This window comes from Aythya marila, assembly GCF_965140915.1.
Source record: "Aythya marila genome assembly, chromosome: 16".
Classification (NCBI taxonomy): Eukaryota; Metazoa; Chordata; class Aves; order Anseriformes; family Anatidae; genus Aythya; species Aythya marila.
Genome location: NC_139057.1, coordinates 1,712,243 through 1,733,342, shown reverse-complemented (window position 1 = coordinate 1,733,342; position 21,100 = coordinate 1,712,243). Strand labels below are relative to the sequence as shown.

The following is a 21,100-nucleotide window of genomic DNA, read 5'->3' as shown; positions in this document are numbered from 1 at the left end:
GTCAGCAACACCTTGGCTGGGTGGCGGCTCCGTTTTGGGGCAGGGGAGGGATCCCCCTGCGGACAGCCCCACACGGGGCTGGCACACCAGAGCCCTCCGACCTTCCCACACCCCCTGCAATCTCATTTGAAAATTTCCCAAGGTATGACGTTTTTTTCCTTCCAAATCTGAGAAAAATGGCTGTTTAAAAAACAGGGTTTACAGCGGAAAGGCCAAGAGATGCTCGGCCACACACGGGACTGAGTAGTGACCCCAAAATGAGGCAGGGATGGGACACAAGCTGAGGTGTACGGCAGCATCAAGGAGCCTGAGCTCTCCCCAGACCCTCTCCAAGCCTCACACAGGCACCTCAGCTCTGCAGCTCCCCTGGGATGGTTTTTTTTTTTTCCAAAACCATGAGGAATTACAGCTGGGCATCGCCGCACAGCAGGAGGACGGGCGGCTTTGCACAGAGCTGTTTGCAAACGATGATGAGGGAAGAAATTCTTTCCCCCCCGTGCGCATTAAACCCTTCCTGGAGAAGTGCAATTACCGCTAGAAAAACCAGGAAAAGCAACGGCTGGGAGCGGCGCGGCGCTTATTTTTAATAACAGCTTGGCGCAATCTGCACACATTTTTCAAACAACGTTAGCCTTCTCCTGCCAAGGCCCCTGCGTAACCGTATTTCTCCTGGAAGATTTCTGCCACGGCTTGAAAGCTCCGTGCACAGAGATTTGAGGAGGACTGGGGGGTTAAGAGTAATGGGAAATGGGCCCGCTCCTTATTGGAAGGGGCCGGGTGCCTGCGCTGAGCAAAATTGCCCCAGCTCCTCTCCTGCAGCAGGGATAGGAGCTGTGCTAACAGCATTGTGGGGGGGTTTAGTGCCACTCGGTGCTGTCCTGCCCTGGCTGTGCCACCCTGGGGAGGATGTGGGGCCGCCTCTGCTTCTGCTCGGTGGCTCCTGCTCCTTTTTAAAGAGGTGAAAGCTTGGAGAAGGAAGGATGCACCCTCACCGGGTGAGCGGGGTGAGCCCACGTTGGGGCTTGAGCCCCCTCCACAGCAGCTCCTGAGCGAGCAGCCAAAATTCTGCAGCTTCGTTTTTGACCAGGTACGAGCCTGAGCAGCCCCAAATTGAGCCACTTCGCCATCGCAGCGGTGCCATTTGGTGCAGGGCCCCCGCACACAGCTGGTGACACCCGGTGCCTCGCAGCCCCCGCCCGCAGTGCTGATGTGCTCTCACCCCAACGGAGCTCCTGGATGAGGAGGACGCGTGGTTTTGGGGCCAACATCCCAGAAAACTGAGATTTTCTGGTTTTAAACCATGGACAGAGCATCACCTGATGGTCTGGTGACGGGGAGCACCGTGCAAGTGCTCCATGGCACAGGCACCTGCTTGGCTTTGTCCCCATCCCACTGTGGGTGCGTGGCCAAACCCCTCCAGCACATGAGCATCAACCCCTGGCTGAGATCCACGTGCCGCAGGTGTAGGTGGACACCCCCAAAAATACTCTTGGGGTTGCTACTGCGGGGCAACGACGAGCTCTTGTTCCACAAAACGCTGGCACGTGGCGCTCGGGGACATTTTTTGGCCACCCACCGGGGCGCGCACAGCCTGGATGGGGACGAGCACCCTCCGGCACCCATCGGGGGAGAAGGGAATTTGGGTTTTTGGGGTGGTTGGCGTTCAGCTGGGGTCGGTGCTCAGTGCTGAGGGCGCTGCTCCTCTCCCCACTGCACCCACGGGACGCGCCCGGTGCCACGCGCGCGTCCCCAAACCCCCTCCCTCTCTTTGGGGGGGCGCTGATGCTGGAAAGGGGGGGACCCAGGGCTACATGGCTAGGGGGGAGAATCGGGGGTCTCCGGGGGCACCGGCAGCCCCGGGAGGGGAGCAGAGGGGTGAATTCGGGGCGGATCGGCGGGCGGAGCGCACACCGGGGGGTGGCGGAGCGCGGCGCCGCCCCCGGAGCGGGCACCGGGGCGGGGCGCGCCGGGAGCTCCCGGTGCCGGCGGCGGCGCTGGGGGGCGCGGGGGCTCCGTCCCCCCCCTCCGGAGCGGAGGATGAGCTGCGGCGACGCCAAGGACATGGAAGGTAGCGGGGATGGAGGAGCCGGGGATGGGGATGGGGATGTGGAGGGGGGGGGGCTCAGGTGCGCAGCGGGACCCCCTCAAAATCTCCGGCAGGAACGCAGGGGGGCTCCGTGGCCATCCTCGGGGGGTGCCCCCCAGCCTCAGAGCCCCCCCCAGCCGCCTCCTTCTGTCCCCGGTGTGTGTTTCGTGCTGGGCTCTGCCCTCTCCATGCCGGGGGTGCTGCCTGTCCCCCCCCCCAGCTGTCCCCACCACCCCAGGGGTCTGCCCCCATGCCTGGGGATTCTTTTTCCGTGCCCCCTCCTCCAGCCCTGGGCTGTGCCCCTTCCATCCATGGTGACCATCTGGCCCCAGCCTTATCCCCAATTTATTTTTTTTTTGGGGGGGGGACACCAATAAAACGGGATGGGAAATTTGGCCGGAGAGGGGTGGGTGCCGGGGCAGGGGAGGCCGGAGGGGGGCTGGAGCAGGATGGGACCCCCAGGAGGGGCTCGTGTGGGTGGAAGGGGCTCGCTGCAGGCCGGGGTGCCCGTGCCATTGGGCTTCTTCCCTGCCTGCACGCCCCCCCGGACACCCGACCCCATCCTGGGGTGCTCAGGGACCTCCTGGAGGTGCCCCCAGGGTGCAGGAGCACCCCCAAAACCACACACAGCCCCAAAAGGCTGTGCCCCAGGGCTCCCATCTCAGTGCTGTGCACCCCAAAGCCCTGCTCCGGGGTAGGCAGCACCCCCGCGGGTCCCCCAGCTCCATGGGCAGGGGGAGCACGGAAGGGGCAGCTGCATTTTGTCCCCTTCCTCCTCCTGCAGAGAGCAGTTGTGGGCTCGAGCTCTGTCCCCAGGCGCGTGAGGGGCTCAGGATTTGAGCTCCGTGAGCAGGGAATTAATTACGAGGAAGGTGCTGGGATGATGCTCAGCGCGGCGAGGTCCTGAGCCAAGCACGCCCCGGGGATGCCACAGAGAGGCTGGAGCTCCTGGGTGTCGATCCTCTGCTTGGGATTTGTCTTGTCCTCCTCGGGGCCAGCAGGTTTTGGGGAATGGCTCAGGGCAGGACCCGGTCCCTAGGGACATTACACGGGGACGGCTTCACACATGGGGTGCCCCAGGGGTCCCGGGGAGCGGTGCTGTGCCCCTGGGGCCGGGGGCTGGGGGACTCCATCCCTGCGAGCAGCAGCTCTGCCCTGCACCACGTGGAAGCGACGCAGGGGAGCGGGGCAATGGCAGCACCAGCTGGGCTCGTGGCTCACGTGGGTGCTGCCGAAAGCACGACAAAACCCCTGGAGAGCGGCCCCACGAGCAGAACCTGTGCTGAGTCGTCCTGTCCCCCTCGTCCCGGGAGCAGCTCCTGCAAAATCCTCCCCAAATTCCTCTCCAGGGCTGCCAGCAAACCTCTGGCACCATTTGGTGCCCCATGTCCCTTCCCCTGGGAGGCAGCAGGAGCCGGCACGCTGATGGGGTTTTGCAGTGGGGTTTGCTCCCTGCAGCGGGGTTCCCCTGGGTCTCCGCTCTGCTCCCCGTGCCCCCCACTTCTCCCCGTGCCCCCCATCTCTCCCCGTGCCCCTCGCCTGCAAACACATCCCTGCAGCAGGGCAGGTCTGTGGGACACCAGAGGCGCAGGACGAGGCTGTGCTGGAAACCAGTGGCAAAGGGATCCGGTGCTGGGCTCCCCGCACCCCTGCGCCTCGCTCCTTGCACCTTTAAGGTGTGAAGTTGGCTGATTTTGGCCGATTTCCCCCTTTTTTTTTTGAGGTCTCAGTCTCAGGAGGTTCCCATCCACCTCTCCCCAGCCTAAAAACGCCGAGAAGGGGGCAGACACAGAGTGCCCATCGCTGCCCCCCGTGCGCCCTCCCTCTGCCCGCCCCGCGCTCCTGGAGGGGTGCCCAAAAGAAAAGAAAGAAGCCACCGAGGGAAAAGGAGCCCGCAGCCATTCCCAAGCCCGCGGGGGGACCGAGCCAGCAGCAAGGCACCCACCCCACAGAGCTGGCAGAAGAACCAGAAAGGGGACAGCAGCCTGGCTCGTGGGAATTCGGGAAGGCTGAACCCCCCCCCCGACCCCAATGTGCCCAAAAGGAGCCCCCCTAGGGTCCTGGGGGCAGGGTGGCTCAGGGCCATGTGGGATTTTGCCACGGTTTTGCCCATCCCAAGGCGCTTTGATGCCCGGCCACTTGCTGGCACCGCTCAGCCCCCACCCCGTAGCCCCCTCCCATCCCAATTCCAGCTGCCCAAACCCCCCCCCAACCCCGGATTAAGCAGGGGCACACGGGGCGAGCGCGGAGCAGATTCAGATCAAACAACACCGGGGGGGGGGATTAAGGCTTTTGGGAGGTGCTGGCGGCGCAGCCAGCGGGACACTGGGGATGGGGGCTGCGTGGGGGCGATTCCTGTGTGCGTGTCCCCCCCTCCCCGAGCAAAACGGCCTCGAGCCGGAGCTGGGGCGAGCGTGCGGCCGCCGCTTATTGGCAGGAGGACGGGGAGGCAGCGAGAGGAGGCAGTCAGGTGTGGAAGAGGCAATGAGGGGAGGAAGGGATGGAGCTGCGCTCGTGACAGCCGGGTGCCGAGCGCGGGCGCGCAGCCCTCCCCCCTGCCAGCATGCAGCAGGGCCGCCCGTCCCTCTGCTGCGTCTCCGCTGTCCGCAGCTCGCGGGGTGCCCCTGAGCCAGGTGAGGGGGGCACGGGGCTTTTGGGGGGGGGCTGCTGGTGCACCCCAGGGTGCGGGTGCAGCCTCTGGCTCAGCAGAAAGAGGGGTGGAGGGGATGGAGAGGCTCGCGGGGTTTTGGGGGGAAGGATGGGTGCGCTGCTAGTGGGGGCACGGGGAGGAGAGGGGGGCTCGTGGCGGGCATGGGGGCTCCTCTCCCTGGGACCCCTCCTTGTTTCAACGTGGCCGAGCCTCGTGCCACGGCTCAGAGCTCTCTCCTCGCACCTGCACCAGGAATTTGGGGTCCCTGGAGGTGGGCGTGAGGAGCTGGGGAGGTGCTGGGGGAGCCCTGGGCTGCGCCACGGCCACTGCAGCCCCCGCCACGGAGCAGAGCCTCCGACGCTCCCTGCTCTGCCATATTCCAGGCTGGTTTCCCCCCCTTGCTTCCCCCCTCTCCCATCTGCTCCCTCTCTGTCTCTCCCCTGCCTCGCCTCCAGCCCCGTTTGTTCGGGGGGGGGGGGGGGTGGAGATGCCCACGTCCAGCTGCTCCCCACGGGTCCCCCAGCCCAGCCCCGCGTCCCCCTGGTGCTCAGCGTCCCCGTGGGGCTCGGCTCCGTTTCTCTCCTGCCAAATCCCCTGCTCAAGGGCAAGCCCTTGCCGTATGAGAGCGGCTGAGCACAAAGTTTTATGGCTAAGCCGTAATTTCCTGCCGGTGGGGTTAGCAGGGGACAGCTCGGTGGCGGTGCCGGGAAGGGGCACTGCACCCAGAGCCGGGTGCCTGCTGTTTTCGGCTCCCATCCACGTCTCCAGCCTCGGTCCCCTGCCAGGTGCCCCCTTTGGGCTGTTCTCAGATCCCCTTGGGTCATCCCCAGCTCCGGCCTCTCCTCCTGGGAGGCTGCTCTGGAGCTGAAGCCCTCGCGGAGCCAAGTCTGACGCTCGGCTTCTCATTTTCCGCTTCCCGCACTGATCCCGCACCTCCAGTCCTCAGGCAGGTTTATTTCTGTCCCGGCCATAAATCCAAGGGGCACCGCTCACATCCCGCTTCCCCCCTGCCCAAAGGAGCACAGGAGGACCCCGTGAAACCTTAAAACCCCTGGGGACGAGCAGCAGTGGCTGTTCCCAAACCCCGTCACCCTCCACCCTTGGTTATTTTTCACCATGGATCGTATCTCATCACTGTTTTTTTGGGATTTTGCTGTGCCTGGCTCACTGGGGTCAAAGCAGGTGCTGGGGGATGCTCGGGTCTCTTATCCCCAGCCGGCTGCCCCTATCCACGCGGATCCTACAGCAGCAGGCGGCCCCTTCGCCCCCCAGCTCCAGAGGGGAGCTTTGCACCTTCATCACCACGCAATTAGATGAAGTCTGAGCTCATTAAAAGGGGCGAGGGACAACAAGTGGCCGTTGCTGATGGGTTGTGTGTGCCCGTTGTCACCTGGGTGAGCGCCACCGGGGTGCCCAGGGTGGGTTTTGTCCCCCCAGGACCTCTCCAGCCCTCGGCGGGGACGGATCCAGTTCGGTCTGCGGAAACCGGCTGCGCTCTTCCCCTTTACGTGCCACACCGATGAGAAAAAAAGGGTTTTCTGGTGGTTTTTCCCCCCTAGCGAGGTGCTGATGGAGAGGGAGGGGATTCCAGCAGTGGGGACAACCAGGTCCATCAGGACACGGGGCTGCAGCCCTGGGGCAAAAAGCAGCATTTCTGGGCAACGCCGCGGGGCGCGGCGCGGACGGACGCAGCCACCGCCGCCGCCGCCACCTCTCGCTCCCTTTTTCCACCCCCCCCCAGCCACCGCCGCCGCCGCCGCCGCTCACTTCAGCTTCTGCCGCAGCCTCCTGGAGCACACGGTGTCGGCCGAAAACCTCAGCTACCGCCTGCAGCGCAGCCCCGGTACCAGCCTCACCTGGCACGACGGCCGCAGCCAGCGCTCGGAGGGCGCCCGCGCCGTCAAGCTCCTGCGCCAGCCGGGCACCGAGGGCGCGCAGGTACCCGCGGGGTTATGGGGGTGCCATCGTCCCCACGGCTGTGAGAGGGAATGAGCTCCTCGTTTTCCCCCCCCGGGAGGTGTTTTTTTTGCAGGGTCAGGCCTTTAGGGGGTTGGGGTTTGGGGGTTATTTGGTAAGGGGTGGGTTAAGGGGGGTGGGGTGTGTGGGGTGAGCCCGGCGCGTCGCTGATTCCACGTTTGGAGGTGGAAGTTGGCACGGCTCCGCAGGAAATGTGCCAGCACCGAATTTCTTATATTGCCTTAAAATCCCAGAGCGTTCTGGCGTGTGGTTTAGGAGTAAATGCTCCAAACCTGGCTAAAATCCTGGACTTTATTGCGTGAATGCGCGTGGCTGAAGCAGCGAGCCCCAAGTTCCCAGCCTTCGCTTCCCTCCCTGCCTCTGTGCTGCCGTGGGAGGGAGCAGGAAGGGTCCCCGGTGCTTGGAAACCCCAAACGTCGACAGCTTCACAGCTTTTGGTGCTTCTTGAACCCGAGCTGCTGATGGCGTGAGGACAGGGCAGCAGCAACGTGGAGCCCTCGGGAGAGGCGTTCGGAGGCTGCAAATCCAGCTGGTGACTGCTGGGGAGAAAACCTGGGAGATAAAAGGGCACAGACCCCACGGGGGGACGCGTTCACCTGCTGGGGACCTGCCAGAGAGGAGCAGGGCCCCGTGGTCACACCGGGATCCTCCCGGAGCAGCAGCAGGGTCTTTGTCCCCCACCTCTGCACGGGGAGAGTGACACAGCAGCCGCTCTCCAGGCTGCTGCGCTTCTCTTGTCCCCCCTGTCTGCCTCCAAGTGCCTCCCAGCGGGGTTTAGGGGTACCAATCAAGCCTTTAATCGTGCCACAAACAAGAGAAAACGCCCCAGGGACCGGAGGTGACGCCAGTTGCTGGCTGCAGGTCCCCACGCAGCGGCGCGGGGACGGCTCCCCCCGGGCACCCCTGGCTCCTGGGCACCGCTCCTGCCTCCTCGCCTCCACTGCCAGCCTCTGCCTTCACGGCTGAGGCTTCATCAGAGAGACAGCGCGGCTCAGCCGCCTGGAAAACGCAGCCCGGTGCTCGTTATCTCCCCGTCCCTGCCTCCAGGAGCCGGCGGGGGCCGCGTCCCGCAGCTCGCGGCCGCGCGCTCGGATAGCTGCCGTAGGTAGCGGTGGTGGAGGCAGGCTCTGCGCTTCGCATCGTGGCTCGGAAGGGAACCCCGAGCACGCAGCCCCCCAGAGCCCATCCCCCAGGACCCCCGTTGTGCCAGCCTGAAGCTGGGTGGGAAATTTCCTCTGCTGGAAACCCTGCAAACCCCATCCGGGGAGCGCTCGGGCTTCACCTCGTGGCCGTACCCTGCTGCAGGATGGCCTCTGGGTATTTATCCACCACCTCCCAGCTTTGCCTTCTTCCCCCTTGTCTCCTGTGGCCACAGCGAGGGCTGCTCGGTCCCTTTATGGCCCCAAATGCACCTCCTGCACTTTTGCTTTTGCTGAGCCCAGGGGTGCAGCACCACGCACACCCCAGGGCGCACCGGAGCATCCCAAACCCCTCCAACCCTCTGCCACCTCGTGTTCGCCACCAGCCGGGGACGTGCTATTAGTTTCAGCAACCGCAGGATGTCTGGAGCCCCCGTTACACTAATTATCTCTGCTCCTCTATTAGGCATGCCTAATTAGCCGATGTTCACACATCGAGGTCGGTGCTGGCGCGCCGCGGTCTGAGCGCCGCCGACCTTTGCGGTGCCGCCGGGTCCCCGTGTCGGCTCCTTGTCCCTTTGCTGCCCTGGACGTGGGACAAAAACATCCTTGGAGGGACCCCGGGACCCCCGTCCCCTCCTGCTCAGCACCAGCACGGATGGGGCTCCTCCTGCAGCCCCAGCTCCACGTGAGCTGTGCCCCCGGTGCCATGCTGAGCCCACTGAAGCGATGTTCACCGGCCCCACGCTCGTGCAGAGGATGAGGACGAGTCCTCAGCATCGCTGCGCTGACCCTGTGCCCCTCTCCGCAGCCCCCTGGCTTCTCCCCCGGGAGCTAAACCCGAGAAATTCGGGCTTTGGCTCGCCCCTTCCCCACCCAGAATGTGGCATCCGCCCGGGCAGGCGCTGCCGTGCCAGAAGTAGCCTCGTTTCCCCGCGCTGTTCCAGCTTTTGGGGTTTGATTTGGCTGCACGCTGAGATAAATCCAAGCTGCAGCAGCCCGGGGAGGCTGCAGGTGCCGTGACACGGGCGAGGAAACGGGGAGCCAGCAGGTCTGGATGCTCCAGCACCACGCCGGGCTGCGGAGTGATGGATGCCAACGTGCGCCCCAGCTCTCCGTTAGCATCCCCGGGGGGACATTTGGGACCTCCAAGGTGGCACCCAAGGGTGGCCCTAAACCCATGCAACACCCCGCTGGGCCACGAGGTTCCCGGAGAGCTGCGGCTGGATTCCTGCTGCTTCATTTGAAGGGAACATCCCCGGCAGACAGGCTGCATCCCCCCTCGATGCTTTACTCCTCGTGGCGCCGAGCCCTACAGACGCCTCCCTTCTCCCCCCTTTTTTCCCCTATAGGGCCGTGGCTGCGATCATTATGGGATCTACCACACCAGCCCCACGCTGGGCAGCCTTACCAAGCCGGTGGTGCTCTGGACACAGCAGGATGTGTGCCGATGGCTGAAGAAGCACTGCCCGCACAACTACCTGGTCTACGTCGAGGCTTTCTCGCACCACGCCATCACAGGTGCTGCCCCTCGGGGTCTCCTCGCGCAGGTTTTTGGGGGGTTGGGGTCTGGGGCAGGCTTTGTTTCTGCCTTCCTAAATGGTGAGATTTGGGACGGTGGCTTTGGGACGGTGGCTGTGGGATGGTGGCTGTGGGATGGTGGCTTTGGGATGGTGGCTTTGGGATGGTGGCTTTGGGATGGTGGCTTTGGGGTGGTGGCTTTGGGGTGGTGGCTTTGGGGTGGTGTTTTTGGGATGGTGTTTTTGGGATGGTGGCTTTGGGATGGTGGCTGTGGGATGGTGGCTGTGGGATGGTGGCTGTGGGATGGTGGCTTTAGGATGATGTTTTGGGGATGGTGGCTGTGGGATGGTGGCTGTGGGATGGTGGCTTTAGGATGATGTTTTGGGGATGGTGGCTGTGGGATGGTGTTTTTGGGATGGTGGCTTTAGGATGGTGTTTTTGGGATGGTGTTTTTGGGATGGTCGCTTTGGGATGGTGCTTTTAGGATGGTGTTTTTGGGGTGGTGTTTTTGGGATGGTGGCTGTGGGATGGTGGCTGTGGGATGGTGTTTTTGGGATGGTGGTTTTGACCCTTAACTACCAGTTTTGTCCCCATCCCATCACGACACACCCATGGCCGGGCACAGCTCCTCAGAGCTCTGTAGGGTCAGGGCAGCATAGAGAGCTGCAGCTCCGTGCCCTTGAGGGATGTCAAGCCCTAATGCAAGAGCTCAGCGAGCCCTTGTGTGGGAAATAAAGGGAGCATTAGCCGGGAAGCGAGGACAAAAGCTTGGTGGTGAATCCCTCCTCTAATAGCCCCTGGACTGGAGGAGAGTGGCTGCGTGGGGACGGGGGGGCAGCGGTGCTAATGGGTTTTGATGGGTGCCCCGTTTCTGTGCGTGGGGTCAGGAGAATGCGTGCTGATGCGGGACGTGGAGCGGAGAAAAGGAGAAAAATGGAGAAATGGAGAAATGGAGAAAAAGCCCCTGCCCGCAGGGATGGGTTACGTGATCGCTGGAGCCAGCACCTTGTCCTGGGGCTGGCACCTTGAGCTGCCACCCCGTGCGCTCCAAAAACAGGGTCACCCGTTTTTGGGGTGAGGCCGGGGCACACGGTTTGAGGCTTCTGTCCTGTCCCATCCCATCCCATCCCATCCCATCATTTCCATCCCCTCCTATCCTATCCTATCCTATCCTATCCTATCCTATCCTATCCATCCTGTTCCATCCCATCCCATCCCTCCGATCCTATTCCATCCATCCCATCCCATCCCATCCCATCCCATCCATATGATCCCACCCCATCCCATCCCATCCCATCCCTCCAATCCTATTCCATCCATCCCATCCCATCCATCTGATCCTATTCCATCCATCCCATCCCATCATTCCCATCCCATCCCATCCCATCCCACCCCATCCCACCCCATCCCATCCCATCCTCCTTCCCTACAGACCGGCTCCGTAGGCCAGAAACATTTAGGATTTTTAGCATTCCACCCCTCTCCCCTTTCCCTGCTCCCACCACACACACGTGTGTGCGTGCGTGTGCCCCCCCCCGGGGGGCATGGTGCTGAGCAGCGCTGTGCTTGCAGGTCGGGCGCTGCTGCGGCTCAACGGGGAGAAGCTGCAGCGCATGGGCATCGCGCACGAGGCGCAGCGCCAGGAGGTCCTGCAGCAGGTCCTGCAGCTCCAGGTGCGCGAGGAGGTCCGAAACCTGCAGCTGCTCAGCCAAGGTAGGCGGGGAGGGCAGGGAGGAGAACCCCGGGAGGTCGTGCCCCTCTGTGGCCAGGTGGGTGAAAAGGAGAGCGGTGGTGGCGAGAGCCACGGCCACCCAGCCACCGGCACGGTGCTGGGGCAAATCCAGCCCGTGCTGCAGCTGGGGTGGGCTGTGGTGCACAGGGAGAGGTTGCGGTGCTCAGGGACAGGTTGTGGCACATAGGACAGGTCGTGGAGGGCAGGGACAGGTTGTGGAGCACAGGGGCAGGTCCTGGTGCATAGGGACAGGTCCTGGTGCATAGGGACAGGTCGTGGCGCACAGGGATAGTTTGTGGCACACAGGGACAGGTCGTGGCACACAGGTCATGGAGCACAGGGACAGGTTATGGTGCACGGGGACAGGTCCTGGAGCACAGGGACAGGTTGCAATGGCCAGGGACAGGTTGTGGCACTAAGGGACAGGTTGTAGAGCACAGGGACAGGTTGTGGAGCACAGGGACAGCTTGTGGCACGCAGGGACAGATCGTGGCACACGGGTCGTGGAGCACAGGGACAGATTGTGGCACACAGGAAGAGGTCACAGTGCACAGGGACAGGTCACGGCACACAGGGACAGGTCCTGGTGCACAGGGACAGGTTGCAATGCCCAGGGACAAGTCGTGGAGCACGGGGACAGGTCATGGTGCACAGGGACAAGTTGTGACACACAGGGACAGGTCGTGGCACACAGGTCGTGGAGCACAGGGACAGGTTACGGTGCACAGGAGCAGGTAGTGGAGCACAGGGAGAGGTTGTGGCACACGGGGACAGGTCCTGGTGCACAGGGACACGTTGCAATGCCCAGGGACAAGTCGTGGTGCACAGGGACAGCTTGTGGCACGCAGGGACAGGTTGCAGTGCACAGGGACAGGCCGTGGAGCACAGCACCAGTTCCCCTGGTGGCAACTGGCACTGAGAGGACGATGCTCTCCAGGGCTGGCTCCCCCGTGCCACCCTGCAGGCTGTTTATTCCTTCCTCTCCCCTCCTTGTTCCAGCGTCTTTTGGAAATGTCTCCTAGCTGCTCCGTCTGTTTGGCAGATTGTACCAGCACTGTGAACCGAGCACCTCTGGGATGGACTGTGCACCGCAGATACGAGACCTGAACCGCGTGCTTGGAATACGAAGAGGCAGCTTCCCAGCCACTCCGGGGCTTCTCTCTTTCTTCTTCTCTCTTTTCTTTTCTACGAACACGTCGCTGCGCAGAGCTGGGCTGCTTCCTCCAGCAGACGAGGCTCCCAGCCAGAGGAAGAGGAGCAGAACAGCCCCGGGGATGGATCAGCTCCTGCCCGTCTGAGCCTGACCCCTCGCAGGGGGAAATTGCGGAGAGAAGGCGGCGACGAGAGGGGCTCAGCGGTGCCGACAGCCTGAGCACGGCCACCCCTGGGACAGATTGGAGCCACCCACGGGATGCTGAAACCTCGGGCACGTGAGTGGTGTCCCAGCACCTGGAGGCTCTCGGCACGGCTGGGGAGTGCTCCAGGCTCTGCCTGTGTCAATGCCTCGGAGCTTGTTCGGGGAGCTTTAGCTTTCTCCTCAGGCTGGGCTGTTTTCCAGTGGCCTGGGAGATAACGTCGGTAGCGAATAATGTGACCCCATTGGGAAAAAAAAACAAGAAGCAGAGCAGAGGCACCAGCGCCTGGCTCCACTTTGTGAATTAAAGAGGAGCTGAGGCACCAAGGGCAGCAACCCAAGGGTTGGCACGCCGTGGCCGTGCTCCAGAGGACGCTGCGCCAGGAGCTCTCCGCGTCCTTCTCCATCCATGTGCCCGGCCTCCCGTCCTCCAGGGTTTTATTTATTTCCCCCTCCCAATGCTGGCCGGGCTCCTTGCAGAGCTCTGCCTCCACAGGGCTTTTGCAAAAGCCTGGGGCTGGTGGCGGTGCCACCGATGCCAGCAGCATCCCGATAACCCGGCTGATGATTTTTTGGGTTCCTGCCGAGCCGGCAGGCAGCACCCCAGGGCCACGGGGACTTGGCAGAGGTGGGTGCCCGGGAGCCAGTGGCCGCCGTGCACCGCCGCCTCCTGCTGTGTGAATAAAATCAGACTGGTGTTTTAGTGTGCTGGTCTCCTGGCTTGTCCCACGGTTTGACCCGTTCCCTGGCACACCTGGCAGCAGATTTCCATGGAGGTGGACGAGCAGAAAAATTGCTGTTTGCTCAGGACTAGCAAAAATCGTGATGACGCCCAAAGGTTTTTGGTCTCCCTGCTGAAACCCCCAAGATAAATGTTCCTCAGGGTGCTCCAGGCACGTGGAGGTGCCCAAAGGGTGGCACCCGGTGTGCACGAGGCTGATGTCCATTCGTGTGGTGCCCTCACTGCAGGCAGAGAGCCCCAGGACCCGTTTGCAGGCAGCCCCCCTGCCTGGGGGGCTCCGCCGCTCACAGCCCCTCGCCTCCCTGCGAGCGCACAGCAATCTGAATTTCTTCAGCTGCTGCTGACCTTTTCAAAAATGCAGCCAAATTGGCTCCCCTCACCTCGCTAGGACTTCACCGGCAACAAAGCCGAGCGAGTTTATTGAATTTTAAGAAAAAGAAAGGAAACAATCGGGGGAGGGGGGGAAAAAAAACTGATCTCTCCTGCAGCAGCGGGGCTGGTGCCAGCGCTCCTGGCCGTGGGCTGTGCCGAGCTGGCCGCGGTGCGCAGCAGAGCCCTGAGCAGGATGCGGCCCCATCACCTCCTGATGCATCCCCTGGTAAATCTCTGAGCCTGGTCAGATCAGGGCTAACTAAAGATTGGGTGAGAAAACCCGTGGAGAAAAGCCAGCTTGATTTTTCCACCCTGTCCCTGCCCTGATGGTGGGGTACAGGGAGCGGAGGCAGCCGGCCGGTGGCACCGGGGTGGCCAGCACTTGGTGACCGTCCCCATGGGGCTGGGTGCTCTGCCCCGGAGCAGCCCCTGGCTGCTGGGCTCCTGCTGCGGGCGAGCATCGTTAGAGGGAGATGCTGAGCTTTTTTGGGAGAGCTCCAGAGAGGCGAGGAGGAGAAATGGCCTCTCTCTCTCTGGGGAGCTGCTTCGGGCTGCGCTCACGCAGCGGTTCGGTGGCAGTTTTGCAGTCAGGGGGCACAGAGCGGGGCTGCGGCTGTGTGGGGCCACCCGTGACCCCATGGAGCCCCCCCAGTCCATCCCCAAGGCCCCGCTGTCCTTTGCTGGGACCCCTTCTCCAGCTCCCTCTGCCACATCCACCCACTCCAAGCTGTGCTCCGGCTCCTTCTGGCTCCTCTCCTGCCACGGAGCGCAGGGACCCCATGGAGAACCCTCAGGTACCGGGGTGCCCACCTCATTTCTGGGGTGCCGAGGGCAATATCTCTGCTTTTCTCTGCACCTGCTGCAGCTGGAGCAGCCTGGATCTCACACGAGGAGGAAGAAGGAGGCAGGAACCCCACCAGCACCCGTGGCTGAGCGCAAAGCACGGCCCTCCTGCGGGGTCCCTATGGCCCACCGAGGGCTTCCTGCTGAGAACCGGGCTGCAGGCAGGGCAAGGGGGTGCCCCGGCGCCCCTAAAAGCTGTCCTAATGGGGTGAGCGCCGGCTGAGCCTTCATCCCCACCAGGATGAGGATGGGGAGCTCGGAGCATCCCCTGAGCCGGCTCCGGACACGGGTCCTGTGCTGCACAAGTGTCTGGCGCCACCTAATGCCCCCGGGTGTCCCAGGGAGCCGGGCTGGGCTCTGCAGGGACACATTGGGGGCACCCTGGGCCGGTGGGTGCTGCAATGGGATCACGGGCACGAGAGGGAGAAGGGTGCTCGGGCTGGGCGAGAAAAACGCCCTCGATTTATCTGGCGTTCATCTGCCACTGCTGTTCCAGGCGCTGCCCAAAACCAAGCAGCACCAGGCAATGAAAGGCGGATTCACAGGGCTCAGATTCGTGGAATATTAAAACCAGGCAACAATTAAAGGAGGCAGAGGACAGCAGCGAGCATAAATCAGCCCCGTGAAGCGGGCAGGGGGATGCGGTGGCCGGGCAGGGAACGGCCGCGGTCAGAGCGCACACGACCTGGATGCATCTGATTCACTTCTTCTGCTCTTGGCTGTTTGGTTTTTTTTGTTTTATTTTTCAGGACAATGAGCTGTTGGCATAAAAAATAACGGCCTGCTTTTTCTGGCCTTAAAAAAAAAAAAAAAAAGAAAAATCCAGCAATCCCTTCCCAGTGGCAGAGGCAGCTTGCAGATTGCGGCGAGGTTTTTCAAGCAAAGAAAAAAAAAAAAAAAAACACACACACACAACCACAACACAGTTGCACATAGAAAATGCATGCCTAATTTGTCCAAGTAATTACTGAGCCTGGCTTGATGATACAGATACCTCCAGGTCTGAAACGCCGCTGATTGCTGCTCTGATTCAGGAAACGCTCCCCCGACAAGTGCATTCGTGCTTGGCTCCGGAGGCAGCCGTACATTTCCCGGGCTGCGCCGGGCTTTTGGGATGCGATTTGCTGGTGGGTGTCAGCAGCTGCTGAAGGGCTCTGCTGAACAGAGGCCAGTTCGGATCCTTCCCTGGCAGGTTATGTGCTCACCCGAATTAGGAACCTGTTCTCCACCTGATGGGTGGCTTTGGGACCGCCACCCGCACCGAAACATCGCCCTCTTGGTGCTCCCGGGCAGGTCTTTAGGAAGGTCCCTGTGCTGGAGACCTGTGGGCACCTGCACAAAGAAAAGATGATGATACTGGGCAGGGAGGAGAAGTCCCAGGTGCTGGTGGCATGTGGCACATCACCAGACCCCACAGCCCTGGGGCAGCAGTGGAGAAGGCAAATGGGGACACCGGGGCTGCCCACGAGGGCTGTGAGTGCGCTCAGCACCCCTAAAGCACCTCAGGAAGGAGCCTGCAGATGATTGCGAGGCCATTTAGGGGCTGAGGCACAGCAAAACGGCTCCTCCAAGGATGCTGTGACATCCCCAAACCCCCATCCCCATCCCAAAGCCCCGTTTCCCTCCCCAGAACCCATCCTGAGGCTCCACTCCCCGTCCCCTGGCCGTGCCCGCGCCGCGCATCCAGGACTCATCAATCCTGAATCATTGCTAACGAACCTGGGAACGGCGTCAGGCTGGATCAGGTGCCACTCAGGGCGAGATGGATAATATAATTAAGATTTCCTCAAAGGTCCTGTCTTTCGTACCTTGTTAATTAAGCTGATGCAGGGCCCTCCACGCGGAATGCGTAATGAGAGGCTGCCGGAGACGGAGCTGGCTACGAGCAGGAGGTGACGCTGGCAGAAACGCGGCGCTGAGGACGTTTTGGCAACCTCCCGGGGCTTTGGTTCCCCTGGCTGCTCCCTGCTGAGAAGCTTCTGCCTCCTTTGCACCATTCAAGGGGTCGAGCACGGCACGAGGACACGGGCAGGGATGAGCCCGACCCCACCTGGAGCTGCAGGAGGAGGCTCAGCACCGCGGCTCGGCAGCATTTGGCCTCCCAAGGGAGCAGCCAGAGCTCTCCTGTGCCCGGGGCAGGCAGGGACCAGGGGATGCTGCAGCTCCTCGCAGCCGTCCCCACGGCCCGGGCACATTTTTGGTGCTTGCACTCCTGATGGTGACTTATGACGGCGAATTAATAGGCTCTTAATAAGGGTGACAGTTCCCGTAATTAGAATGTATCGGAGCGGGGATAATTGCTTCATTTCATAATTTTTTTTTTTTTTGCCCGTGTAACTTCCTTCGCTTTTAGGTTCTCATTTTCCGCTCCTAAATGACCGCGGGGAACAATGCCCCCAAACTCTTCCAGGTGGCATCAGGCACTGGAGTGTTTCAGCTGGCCCCTTTTTGGAAAGTTTGGTGCTTGCTTTCGCCACAACATTTCCAGGCTCAGGTAAAAACCTCCAGACCCCCAGCCTGAAGCGAGGAGCTTCATTTCCCATCCGTTGTTGGGTTTATTTCAAACCAGCAGAGATCAGGGGGCTTCTTCACACCTCACAGCTCCATCCCCAAACCCACTGTCCCCGTCCTGCCCCGCTGTTCCAGGGGCCAGCCCCCATACCCGACCCCCCGGCTTGGGGCAGACTCCCCACCAAGCCAATAAGGCCGTGTAAATAATTAATAATGAAATAATTAATAGCAGCAAGCAGAGCTGTAGGGTTTTTGGGAGCATCGTTCCTCTTCAGGCGGGATCCTTCCCCCCATTAACCTCCCCTCTTTGCACCGCAGCCATTTTCCTTCCTCGCCGTATCTGAAATTAAATCAGCTCGGATTTTCTCTCGCTCTTTTTTTTTTTTTTTTTTTTTCCCTTTTGCTTATATTTGCTGGATGTATTCAAGCACGGGAGGAGGAAGAGAAAGAGAAAAAAAAAAAAAAAAAAAAAAAAAAGCCATCAGCATAATTCATAGCTCGCGCAGCCATCTCGGCTCGGGCTCCCGTTTCCAATCAGAGGCCCACGCTGCGCAGCCAGCGCCGTGCAGAAGGAGGCTGGGGATGGCCCGGATGCTGCCTCGCCAGCCACCAGCCATCCTCCCTTTGTTCTGGGATCGCTCTGCTCCAGCCAAAAAGCAGCCCGGCCTCTGCCGTGGGTAGCGGAGAGGAGAGAGGAGCTGTGGGGTTTTGCTCCGAGGGTAGCGGGGAGGGGGGTTTGCGCGCGCTGTGCCCGGCAGCAGCGGTTTGGGGACGGCTCTGGGAAATGTGGGTGTCCCCAAAACGCACCCGGGCACCGCGGTTGTGCCCTTCCCCTCACCTCGTCCTGCCCTGCTCAGCAAAATCCAAGCTCCCAGTCCCTCCCAGTCGCTCCCAGTCCCATCCCCGTGCATCCCTGTGCCCCGTTGGAGCTGAGGCTGGTGCTGGCTGGCGGTGCGGGCGCACGTCCTGCACCGGGCTCCTTCTCCTCACTCTGGCAGCTTTCTGCATGCGTTTCTGCCATGCCCCAAGAGTGGTGGCAGATGAAAGCAGCTCTGTAAATCCAGTGCCAGTTTGATTCCGCAGATTTAATGGTCTGAAGGGCGCTGCTGCAGCCTGTTGGTGTCACCGTGCTTCAAAGTCACCCACCGGGGCAGTGCCCGCTCACCAGCCGGCCCCATTTGGGGTGTGGGGACAGACAAATGGCTTCAGGGACAAACAGCACTGGGTCCTCGACTGCCTCAACACCCATCTGCACCTGGGGAGGACCCAGCAATTTCTGGGCTTTTTCCTGCCTTTCATCTGAGACGGGGGCTTGCACATTTTAATCCGCTGGCCAGGTGCCGTTTGGGTCAGACTGACCCCTGCTGAGCCCCAGGATGGGATTTTTTTTTGGGGGGGGGTTCACCCTGCTTGTTTGTTCCCTGCCACCAACGGGACAGGCACCCTGTGCTCCCTGCCCGGCCAGGCGAGCAGTGTGGGAAGTGCACGAAGGATGGCAGCAGCTCGCTGCACTGCTGCTCCGCCACCGCTGCTCCTGTGCCGGGACCGGGGCTGCTCCAGGAGCATCCGAGCCCCCTGGATTTGTCCCGATGAGGATGTCAGCCTCTTGGCGACATGTGGATGAAATGTGTCGCTGTTCTGGTGGCCCTGCAGCCAGACCCATTTCGGTGAAAGCTGGCTGAGGTCACCAAACCATCGGGCCAGCGGTGGCAGGAGGGCTGTCCTCGCGTCCTGCGCCCCAGCCCTTACAGATCCAGCAAACGGAGAGAGGAGGGGACCCACACGTGTCTGGGAACAAATCCTTCCTCTGACAGAGGATGAGGCCGTGCCCAGCCCCAGCAGGAGCTGCCTGGAGCTTCCCCTGCCCTCCAGAGGGGACAGAGCCCCCCCCTGCCCACCCCGCTGCTGCCGCCCTCATCCTCAGCTCAGCCCCACCAAGGGAGCAACCCCAGCGGAGCAAGACCTGAAACGAAAAGGCCTCTGCACAAATATTTATCCGATCCTTGCTCTGTAATTGCTTCCCCCCCCCCCCTCCTCTCCTCTTCCTGGGGTCCGTATCAATTTAATTTCCATGCTTGCCGGCTTTGACTGCTTCATCCCCCACCGCCCAACACCTTCACGGCCACAGCGCGCACCCGATCGCCTCCCCTCCGCCTCCTCCTGCCTTGTGGGGTGGAAACGGAGAGCTGCAGGGCAGAGCACGGGGGAACCCCAGGTCCCCACGGGTGTCCCCCCCACACCCCCATGCCATCGGCGTGAGCTCCCCTCTGCAAACTGTCCCTTTGGCAGCACCACGGCTCAGGAGGAAGCGCGATGGTTTCTCTCCAGCACGCCAAGGATGGCAGCGCTCATCCTCCCATCCTCCTGCTCTTCCTCGTCCTCCTCCTCCTCCTTTTCCTTCTCCTCCTCCTCCTCTTCCTCGTCTCCCCTGCCCTTCCCAGCTGGGCTCTCCCACACCGGCGCAACCCCGTGCGTGGAAAGCACCACAAAGCACGTCTCCGCATCTGTTCCGCATTTGCTGTTCTTTTCAAGTTTGTTCCTTGGCCCCCCTCCCCTCCTCTCAGCGGGGCCTGAAAATAGTAACTGTGGTCGCCTTCCTGCTGCATTATTCAGGAGTTTCTGTACCTCGACCAGCCGCAGCTGGCCGCTCTCCAAGCCCATCTACAACCTCCGAGGCCGCCGGGCTCCCCAGCCTCTCCCTCTCACCCCCACCCCGCACCTTGGGCCGTAAAACCACGCTTTGCAAACGCAGAAAACGAGCGCAGCCTTCAGCAGGAGCATCGTGGCGGGGACAGGGACGGGGACAGGGACGAGGAGCCCCTTCCAAGCTCCTTTTTGCTGTCCTTTGGCTCTGGGGCTGCAGCTCGGCACGCTCGGCAGGAGCACGTGCGGGATGCGCGGGGGCATTCAAGGGCATCCAGGAGCACTTTGAAGCCGCACGACGAGGAGATGTTGAACGTGTTCAGGATGCTCCCGGGTCCCCCCCGGGCACGTCAAGGCTCTTGCCAGCCCCGCTGCAGGTTAATAGCTCTGCTCGCAGGCAGGCCACTGGCTGGGAAGCAGAGCTCCCTCGGATGCGCCGCGTTTCGTACAAAGGAGGTGGGCTGTGCCTTTCCCTCCCACCCCGCTGCTCACCCTCTGCTCCGCTGATAATAATACCTAGCAATTACACAAAGCTTTACATGCTCTCCGCAGACATTAATTAAGCTCTTTCCCCTCAACGGAGACAAAGAGGGGAACCGGGGGGGGGGAAATCCCAGCTTGCGTTTTAGTGCTGCGATGGTGCGGCGCGGCCGGACCCTGCTCGCACAGGCTGGTGTTCAGCGGTGGCACCGAGGAGCCGCATGCCTAAAGGGGCTTGGATCTGTTATGGGACCACGCCACGGTGCCAGAGACAGCAGGAGAGACGTGCCTGGGAGCACAGCTCGGCTGCAAGGTGCTCGTCACCTTCCCCGTGAGCTGGGGATGGCTTCGTGGGGTCCCTGCTCCGTAAAAACGGCGCTGGGAAATCCCCGTCCTGCCGGGCAGAGCGGTGTTTTGCAGCCTTTTGAACCCAAAGACTGCGGCTGCTCATCCACGTGGCCTTGGGGACAGGGGAAATGGAGCAGGAACGGAGCCAGAAGCCTCGTCATGTGCTGCTGATCCGTGCCCAGAGCTGTCTCGGTGATGTGTGACGACGGGCACGGGAAGACTGGGGGCAGCCCTGGAGATGATGGACACACCGGGCTTCAACCCCACGTGGCGAAATTTGTCGGATTTCCCCCTGATTTGTGGGCAGACACTGAGACGGCGGCACTGCCACCAGCCCCGTGGGGTGACACGGAGCTGGGAAAAGCGTGGGGAAAGCTTCGTGTGCCGGGGGCTTCGTGTGTGGGGTGGGTGCTTAAAGCCTCAGGGGACGTTTCGATGTAGAGCTTGGGGCTATGGTTTAGTGGAGGACTGTTGGTGTTAGGACAGAGGTTGGGCTCGATGATCTTGGGGTCTCTTCCAACCTCGAAATTCGGTGTGATTCTGGGTGATGCTCAGCGGCACCGCTCCCACAACCCAAACCCCAGTTTCTAACTGGGATGGTCCCAGTGGGTATGCTGGGTGTGTGACGTTGCATCTCAGGCCTCCAGCACCAACTTTGGCCATAAAAATGAGGCCGAGAGAGGCCGTGTCCCCCTGACGGGT

The 21,100-nt window shown here is 61.9% G+C and overlaps 1 protein-coding gene across 1 annotated transcript; it reads left to right on the top strand.

The window, feature by feature from the left end:
- Positions 1–2,037: 2,037 nt before the first annotated feature.
- SAMD10 (sterile alpha motif domain containing 10) lies at positions 2,038–12,262 on the top strand (the record flags this gene model as incomplete). Its single annotated transcript, XM_082772934.1, has 5 exons — positions 2,038–2,068; positions 6,478–6,674; positions 9,205–9,373; positions 10,946–11,086; positions 12,148–12,262. 5 exons carry the CDS (start codon positions 2,038–2,040, stop codon positions 12,210–12,212), a joined length of 603 nt encoding a protein of 200 aa, XP_082629060.1. The 3' UTR covers positions 12,213–12,262.
- Positions 12,263–21,100: the final 8,838 nt, after the last annotated feature.